The sequence below is a fragment of the Gymnoscopelus braueri genome, assembly GCF_963280865.1.
Source record: "Gymnoscopelus braueri genome assembly, chromosome: 15".
NCBI classification, from domain to species: Eukaryota; Metazoa; Chordata; class Actinopteri; order Myctophiformes; family Myctophidae; genus Gymnoscopelus; species Gymnoscopelus braueri.
Genome location: NC_137620.1, coordinates 38,367,584 through 38,376,652, shown reverse-complemented (window position 1 = coordinate 38,376,652; position 9,069 = coordinate 38,367,584). Strand labels below are relative to the sequence as shown.

Sequence of the window (9,069 nt, the reverse complement as noted above, 5' to 3'; positions counted from 1 at the left end):
TATGATGTCTATGACATCAGTACTATGTGTATTTATGTATCGGCACCCATTGTCTAGCATTGCAGGGGCAAAATGGGTACTTGTATGCCAGTCTATAACGTCGGTACTATGACGTCTATATCAGTACCCAGTGTTGCCCAGGTTATTGCGTGGCAGCTTGAGGCCAGCGTATGCCCTCAGCCATCTATGATGGCGGAACTGTGACATCAGGACTGTGACGTCACAACTTCTACTTTATAGAATAGCCCATCAATCAGACAGACGGAAACAGAACGTGGGTGAAATGATGGCGTTTGCCACGGAACAATGGCAACGTGAGCTGCTGAGGCACTCTATCTTCAGCAAACTGCGAGAGAACCTCGCCTCCGAGCCCAGTGCGAGCAACAAAGGGGCCAGCACGAGGAACCTCATGTTCAGTCTGAACGGGGACTTGTTCGTGTGGGACGACACAAGATGTGTGTTTTACACCACCAACCTGAGACAACTCAACTCCGAGGAGGAGGAGAGCCAGGGAGGCAGGACTCATCACCACCAGACCCTGATGTGCATGAACCCACCCCGCTTCGCAGTTAGCCAGGTTCTGCTGAGTCCGACACAGCACTATGTTGCACTCGTCGGCCAGCGGGGAGCCACCGTGCTCGAACTCCCGCAACGATGGGGAAACAGATCAGCGTTCGAAGGCGGACGGGCCAAGATCAACTGCAAGACCGCCCCCATGGCTGAGTGCTTCACCAGCTCGGCATCTGTGAGCCTGCTGCAGGCGGCCTGGTACCCCAGCGAGACGGAGGAGCCTCATCTGGCACTGCTCACCTCGGACAACACCATCAGGTTCTACAGCCTGAAGTCACCCCAGATCCCGGCTAAGGTTCTGTCCCTCTCCCAGTCAGATGAGGACAGCGGCATCCAGACAATGCGTTCCTACGCTGCTTCTCTTGGCGAGATAGCAGTGGCGTTCGACTTCGGGCCGGTGTCGTGTGTTCCTCGACAGCACACGGGCCAGCGCTCCAAAAATCTCCTTGTCCATCCCCTGTACACCCTCTATGAGAACGGAGAGACCTACTTGAGCTACGCCAACCTGGCAAATGGTATGAACCTCAGCAAGCCCACGGGCCCTCTGCCCATGTACCCCGCAGCTGAAGATAACTATGGCTACGATGCCTGTGCCATCCTCTGCCTGCCCTGCGTGCCCAACATCCTGGTCATCGCCACAGAAACAGGGACACTCTATCACTGTGTCGTCCTGGAGGTGGAGGAAGAGGAGAAAGAGACGAGGGCGGTAGAGTGGTGGAACACCCGGGGCTCCCAGGCAGTGCCGTCTCTCTACGTGTTTGAGTGCCTGGAGCTTGAGCTTACCCTCAAGCTGGCCACCGGGGAGGGCGAGGACCCCCAAGTGTCTGACTTCACCTGCCCCATCAGACTTCACAGAGACCCCCTGTCCCAGCACAGGTACCACTGCACCCATGAAGCCGGCATCCACAGCGTGGGTCTCACCTGGTTCAACAAGCTCCACAAGTTCCTCCAGTCGGATGAGGAGGATAAAGACAGTCTCCAAGAGCTGGCAGCAGCAGAGCAGCGCTGCCTCGTGGAGCACATCCTCTGCACCAGGCCTCTCAGTACCAGTCCGTCCGCGCCGGTGCGTGGCTTCTTGATCGTGTCAGACCTGTCCTTGGGCGCCACCATGATCTGCATCACCAGCACGTACGAGTGTCTGCTGTTGCCCCTGCTGAACTCCATTCGTCCACCCTCGCCGCCCTTGCTGTGCTCCCGTTCGGGCGCGGGCCCGGGCAGCTCCCCCCTACACGGGCTGACCCACGACTCGACAGAGCAGCACGTCCGCAACATCCTGGCACGCAGCTCCACCAACCCCCTGATTCTGAAGGCGGGTGACAGGGACACATCGCCCCAGCCCGCCGAGTGCCTGCAGCTTCTCAGCCGTGCCACGCAAGTCTACAGGGAGGAGTACATCCTCAAGCAGGACATGGCCCGTGAGGCGCTGCAGAGGCGGGTGAAACTGTTGACGGCCCAAAAGAACAAGCAGCAGGAGGAGATGACTCTGTCCCGCGAGGAGAGGAAGAGCCTGAGAGAAGCGGCCGAGAGGCTGGCAGACAAATACAAAGACGGCAAGCGCCGCCAAGAGGCCATCATGGGCCGTGTGAGGAGGGTGCTGGGCAGCCTGCACCGACAGCTGCCCGTGCTGTCAGACGGTGAGAAGGAGATGCGGAAGGAGCTGCAGTCCATCAGCGACCAACTGAGGCTCCTGGACAGCAGCATCAAACAGGTGCACACCAAGATGGAGTACCGGAAGAAACAGGTGGACAAGGGCGGCGCCACTGCGGCCAAGACCACCGTCTCCCTCGACGTGCAGCAGAGGAAGTGCGTCCAGGGCTTCCTCAAAGAGCAGGGGGAGCAGATCGCTGACATGATGAAGCATATCAAGGATGTCAAGAAACATATCAGTTTCTGAAGCGAGTGTTAAATGTTTAGATGGGTTCATTTTTTACTATCTCAGCGCTTCATTTCTTCATGTGACGTCTAATAGAATAATTTCTTGTAACTATCAGAGCTTCAGTCTCTTACAATAAATGTCTTTGGAGTAAAACAAACAAACAACATTATACAATAGAGTCTGGAGCTGTGTGGAAGCCCATATTTGGGCAAGATTTAGGTACGTAAGGCCACCCAGCCTGATGGATACAGTATGTGTGCTCCGCTAAGTACTGAGCGTTCCTTGTTTTAAACTAATTTCAGTATTTTCAAATATTTGCTGGAATACATAATGCATATAATAAGTGATTGTGCCGCCCACACCATATCTGGGGCCCCTCTGCCATGGCTGGCTTCAAAGTAGTTCCATGTTACTCTTGTAAATACCTTGTAAATTCTTAGAATGTATGGTTGTCACATCCAGGCATCTCTGGTGTTGCCATATGGCAGGTTTTCCATTCAAACTGGATGCCAATGCAGTGCATAAGAAGATGAGGATGCAGATTTACATATAGCAAACCCCAACAGTGGAAAGCTGGTATAAATGTCCCACACTGCAATGCAGTAGCTGCAGTTTCTTCTTTAAAACCATAAAAATAGTGATACCAATACATACTTAAGTATACTGCGTTGGTTCCATTAATCCAAGCTGGAACACAAGCAATTGATTGATTGTTAAAATGAATATTTTAAGGTACAGGAAAAATTCAATGTAAGTGTCTGACTGAGATGGACTGATGTTTTTCAATATTTCTTAGATATATTCTCTGTCCACCAATACGTCTAGTGTCATCTAAATTCAAGGTAGAGTTGGTGGAACGGCCGCTGACAAACCTACGGCAACTACTTTTTAAACCAATTCAACAGAATGCACTCGGCCCACCCGTCTGACCACTTACAGGGATACTCCACTTTCAAATAAAATAAACATTTAAAAAATATATAAAAAATAAATGAAAAAAGTAATGGAAAAATCACAGCCCCCTCACGCATTAGAGTGTCCTACTAATGTGTGAGGGGGCCGTGATTTTGCCATAACTTCTTTCATTTTTTTTAAATATATTTTTTAAATATTTATTTTATTTGAAAGTGAAGTATCCCTTTAACAGTGGTCAGATGGGTGGGCCGCGAACGCTTGTGAGCTTTTCAAGTGGGCCCTGACCCAGAAAAAGGTTAGGATCCACTTGTAGTATGTTGATTTCAGACACAGCATCTTGACTTGTTAGTCTAGCGCAGGAGTCTTCAACGTTTTTCAGCCTAAGAACCCCTTAGCAGGGAGAGAGAGATGAAGCAGGGACACCCCACTACATATTGGATTCATGTTAAATGTGTGTTTTCAGACATTTAACGACTTAAACCCTCAACATTTTGAAACTTGACCTTTGGCTCTGTACTTGGTCTGCTCTTTTTCCCCTCTACACCAAACCTCTTCGCCAAAATAGCCGATCTACAAGCTCACAGCTAATGTCCCCCGCAGAATAGGGATGCGAGGGTTCAAGTGGTTAATGTAAAAAATAAATAAAAAGTCCCTATCACACACAGATTTGGCGGCCCCCCATCTCTGAAGACCCCCTCAGGGTCCCGGACCCCCTGTTGAATATCCCTGGTCTAGCCTGTTAACCACTTAAACCCCATACGTTGTTGAGTCCCTCAGGGCTCTACTAGTGTATTTTCTGCAAAAGTTTCCCCAGAATTGTGGAAAAAATTGAGAAAAAGTGCCCGGAGGAGATTACTCAACCGTGCTCAGACCACTTGAACAGAGAGGAGCCAGCAGTTACGTAGAAAAAGAGAAGTGCAATTAAGGACATAGAAAAAGGGAAGCAGAAAGGCAAAAATAGAAAAAGGGAAGCAGAAAGGCAAAAAGGCCTAATGACACTTTAGTAAGTAAGCTAATGACACTTACGGGGTACTTTAAACACCCTTCCAGTCAGTTCTGATCCTCCTGTCAGGTCAGAAATTGTCTAACCAAGCTGTTAATAAATAGCTTGATGAGGGCATTTCCTCAGTCTATGACGCAAGATGTCACGCACATCTTGTGTTTATGCGCTCTATGCTGCTTTTCCCCCTCTGTCCAATCGGGTGAGTGAAAGGCGGACCGTTCCAAGACTCAGGAAGCGACATGGTGCTTAGCGATAGAGCAACTGGTTGTGACTGTTTCATGGGAGGGTCCTGAAAGTGAGTGACAGGTGGGTCACTCCGTTTATTTAGAATGCTCTGGCTGCAAAAAACTGTGGCCGCGCACAACCTGAGTTTAACAGCGGCCAACCATGTTTTAGTGTGACGGCGCACTTGGGGCACAGTCACACCGCACTTTTATTCTACCTATGAGGGTGGATTCTGCCAATGCATTTCAATGGGAATGGAGCGGTTTGCTGCCATTTGTGGATTTCTGAAAAGAAACCCTGTTCCATTCCCTAAGGACTATGATGTCAAAGTCAAGGGGCCAATCCCAGCACTGTTTTTAACCTACTGTAATTATTCAGAAAACCCCAAGCCACAGAAAATCCACTGAATGTTCAAAGTTCAGTTTTTTTGGGGGTGTAATTGAGGTCATAACCCCCCCCCCCCCAAAAAAAAAAGAATGTCATAGACCTTTAAGAAATGTACCTTTACCCAAGTATTTTTAAAAGCATGTACTGTAAATATAATGACATGAGTGTATGTAACTTTTTTAAATGTAAAACCTACCAGCGCTAATCCTCCAGCCCGGGAGGATTAGCGCTAGGTATACTCTTGGCTGCTTGTTTTTGCATAAAATGCACTTTAGACTTCTGGTGATTAGTAGTTTTCGTTCCCTACCTATGTTGAATGCACTTATTGTAAGTCGCTTTGGATAAAAGCGTCTGCTAAATGACTGTAATGTAATGTAATGATGGGCCATGGGCAGAGTGGGAGACAACGCCCATCCTGCTACACAAACAACACCTACCTCTCTGCAGCCACCATATCTGCAGGCATGGATGCCGATTTATGTTGGGTTGGTAGGGTACTAAACAACAAGTCACACACACACTTAATCAGAAATACCTGATGAATGTCAGTTGGAAATATCGTACTCGCAACAAAATACTTTTTTGCTGTAAGTGAAGACAATGTGCGCGATCACTATTCTTTCCTGTCTCATCCACTGGCTGCCTGCTTGTACGCACCTGTCCAAGTAGGTGTGCAAAAGGACCTTTTTTTTTACTACATTTCAAGTCATACAATTTGATTATTGGCTGATGATGAAACCATAACTGGCATAAGGACTGCATATAGGAAGAGAGTTTGAATAACAGAAATCTGTTCACAATAACACACGGTATCAGAGCGGGTACATCATGCATCCTGTGTTACAAAGCATCACACAATAGCCATCCGACCGACACATTCCCTGTGGGTGCTCAGCTTTCTCTTTGGGTGCTCAGGCTCTCCAATGTCTGCAGGTCTCTGCACAAACATACACTGAACAGAGAGAATGTTCTGTTTTCTATGTCAACTGTATGCATGCAGAATGAGCATGTAAGCCTTTGTGTCATATCACCAAATGTTACTTATAATCTGGTGAAAAGATATGTGTAATCACGGTAATCAAAACGCCCTTCATGACAGTTACTCTATGCATTTCTTTTTTTTAGAACAGATGGCCTCAGTTTAAAGTTAGCTCCATGTCCTAATCTTTGAAGCTGAATGTTATTGTATCTTGACAAAAAGGTCACAGTTGATGGCCCTGCATCTGAGAATTTGGACCAAATAGATTTTCTTTTTCACCAAAGCAATTAAGAACTGGAATAAATTTTATGTGATCTGAGTGCAGCTTTGTCAGCGATGTGTTCACGCTGGTCCCAAGGAAGACTAACCTGACCGTGCTTTTGCGGTGGCGGCCCCATAGCTGTGGAACAATCTCCCCCCACATCAGATCTGCTAAATTCATCGAGATGTTTAAGTCTTTACTAAAAACTCACCTTTTCTCTCTGGCTTTGAACAACATCCACTCCTAAATATTCCTATTTTAACTCCTATCTAACGTTTCCTACCTTCTGTGTACATAGGTGTAAATGCACAATCTCGCTCTGTGTCTGTGTCTCCTATTCATTCAACCTTTATTTATTTTCTCGGGGATACATTGAGGGCAGAGCCCTCATTTTCAATGATGCCGAGATTACAAAAGCATAGTACAACAGTGTAAATAATAATGATGAATAAAAACAACAGGATAAACAAGTTATAAATGTGAAAACAACAAAACAACAGAATAAGACAGTAATAAAGACAGCTTAATTAAAACAGTGACAATCTAAAACATCTAAAAACTATATGCATACATGCTGTGTGTTTTATACATATTATGTGTTTTTGCTTTTACCTGTGCAGCACTTTGGTCAACTAAGGTTGTGTGAAAATGTGCTCTATAAATAAAGTTTGATTGATTGATTGATTGATTGATAAGCTAGTAACTCCCATCATGATTACTGACATCGACTATGCAGATGACATTGCCCGAGTCTCGGACACAGCAGAATGTAAGGGAACTACTACTGGCAGTAGAAATGGAGTGCTAGACGATCGGCCTCAAGCTCAATGCCAAGAAAACAAAAGTATCAGTATTTAACACAGAGGACATCATTGCCACTGCTGGCCGGACAGTGCTCAAGGTCGTCGAGGACTTCAAAGGACTTTTACTTTTATTTGTACTTTAAGTATTTTTAAATGTACTTTTGAAATATATTTCAAAGGAATTACTTTTTTACTCTTACTTGAGTAACATTTTCACTGAGCTACTTTTACTTGTAGTGGAGTAAATTTGACCAGGAGTATCTGTATTCTTACTCAAATACTGGGGTTGAGTACTTTGTCCACCTCTGGTCTAGCCTTTTAACCACTTAAACCCCATACGTTGTTCAGCTGTGTCCCTCAGGGCTCTACTAGTGTATTTTCTGTTTTCGCCCTACATTAAATATCTTCGCTAAAAATAGCCGATCGTCAAGCGATCAGCTGTTTCCTGACAAGGTTTAAGTGGTTAATGTTGCAACAAGTAGCCTACCCGGTTGAGTAGTGTTCAGAACACTTGAACAGGGAGGAGCCAGCAGTTATGTAGAAAAAGAGAAGTGAAGGAAATTAAGGACACAGAAAAAGGGAAGCTGAACTGAACAAGAAAGGCAAAAAGGCTGCAGTGTGAAAGTGCCCCCCGCGCACTGTGGAGTGCCCAGCAAAGTGCAAAGAGGCTCATAGTCATAAGAGGAGCAATGACACTTATGGGAAACTTAAAGGATTAAAAGTAAACACCCTCCCAGTCAGTTCTGAGCCTAGCCGTCAGGCCAGAAATTATAGTCAGTCCAGAATCTACCGTAAATAGCTTGATGAGGGCATTTCCTCTACTGTACAGTAGGTCATGGGACTCGATGTTTTTTTATCTTCCTCTGCCATGGTGAATGTCAGTGACAGGGTTCTGTACATGTTCTCCCATAAGTGCACAATTACTATTATTTATATATGTTGATTAAAGCCCTATTTTATACTTACTTTTAGATCTACAAACTCACAACACGTTGCATCGGGACAGGTTGTGAGCTTGTAGTTATTTTTTAAAACATTTGACACATTATATTTTTATGCCAATACTTTACTCAAGTAAAAGTTTTAATACAGGCATTTTACTTGTAACAGAGTATTTCCATATTGTGGTATTGCTAAAATCTGAGTACTTCTTCCATCCCTGCCTTCCATCCCCCTCCTCAGGAAACAATCTCCTGAGTCAAGTTTGTTTTATTTTATTTTCAACTATAGGCCTACTAGTGTCTTTGTGTGCCTTTGCTGTCAGGGCTCCTCGACTCTGGAACAACCTGAGGGAGGAGCTCAGGTTTGATAAATCGCTGTTTTCTTTTAAATCATTTCTTAAAATGCATTTTTATTTAAAGGCCTTTTGAAATGTTATTGTTTGATTATCCTGTTTTATTTCTCACTGCACTTTGTATTGTATACATGTTATTGTGTTTTGATAAGTGCTCTATGAATAGCTATTATTATAATTCAAATATAACTGGAATATTACAGTAATTATAATCTTTTGTGATTTAGTTTTAGAGCTTGTAGACATGTAAAGATACATGTAAAACATTCATTTTGAATTTCCTTTTTTAAGACATACTGTATACACAGGATGCAATGCACTCTAAATTATTTAAAACTCATGCAGATTCTGAATATTAGTCTTAATTGCATGCATTTCCAAACAAGTATGAGGAGAGCAGAGGTGGACAAAGTACTCAACCCCAGTACTTGAGTAAGAGTACAGATACTCCTGGTCAAATTTACTCCACTACAAGTAAAAGTAGCTCTGTCAAAATGTTACTCAAGTAAGAGTAAAAAAGTAATTGCTTTTAAATATACTTAAGTATTCAAAAGTACATGCTTTTAAAAATACTTAAAGTACAAGTAAAAGTAAAAGTCCTTTGAAGTCCTCGACTACCTCGAGCCAGATCCTTGAGGCAGATCTTCCTGCACTCCATTTCTACTGCCAGTAGTTCCCTTACATTCTCTGCTGTGTCTGAGACTCAGGTAATGTCATCTGATAGTCAGTCATCATGATGGGAGTTACTAGCTTAT

At 44.8% G+C, this 9,069-nt stretch overlaps 1 protein-coding gene across 1 annotated transcript; it reads left to right on the top strand.

The window, feature by feature from the left end:
• Positions 1 to 286: 286 nt before the first annotated feature.
• LOC308102136 (nucleoporin 88-like) lies at positions 287 to 2,464 on the top strand (the record flags this gene model as incomplete). The annotated part of the gene is made up of 1 exon (XM_080451738.1): positions 287 to 2,464. The coding sequence occupies one exon, from the start codon at positions 287 to 289 to the stop codon at positions 2,462 to 2,464; it is 2,178 nt and encodes a 725-aa protein (XP_080307864.1).
• Between the last annotated feature and the right edge of the window lie 6,605 nt (positions 2,465 to 9,069).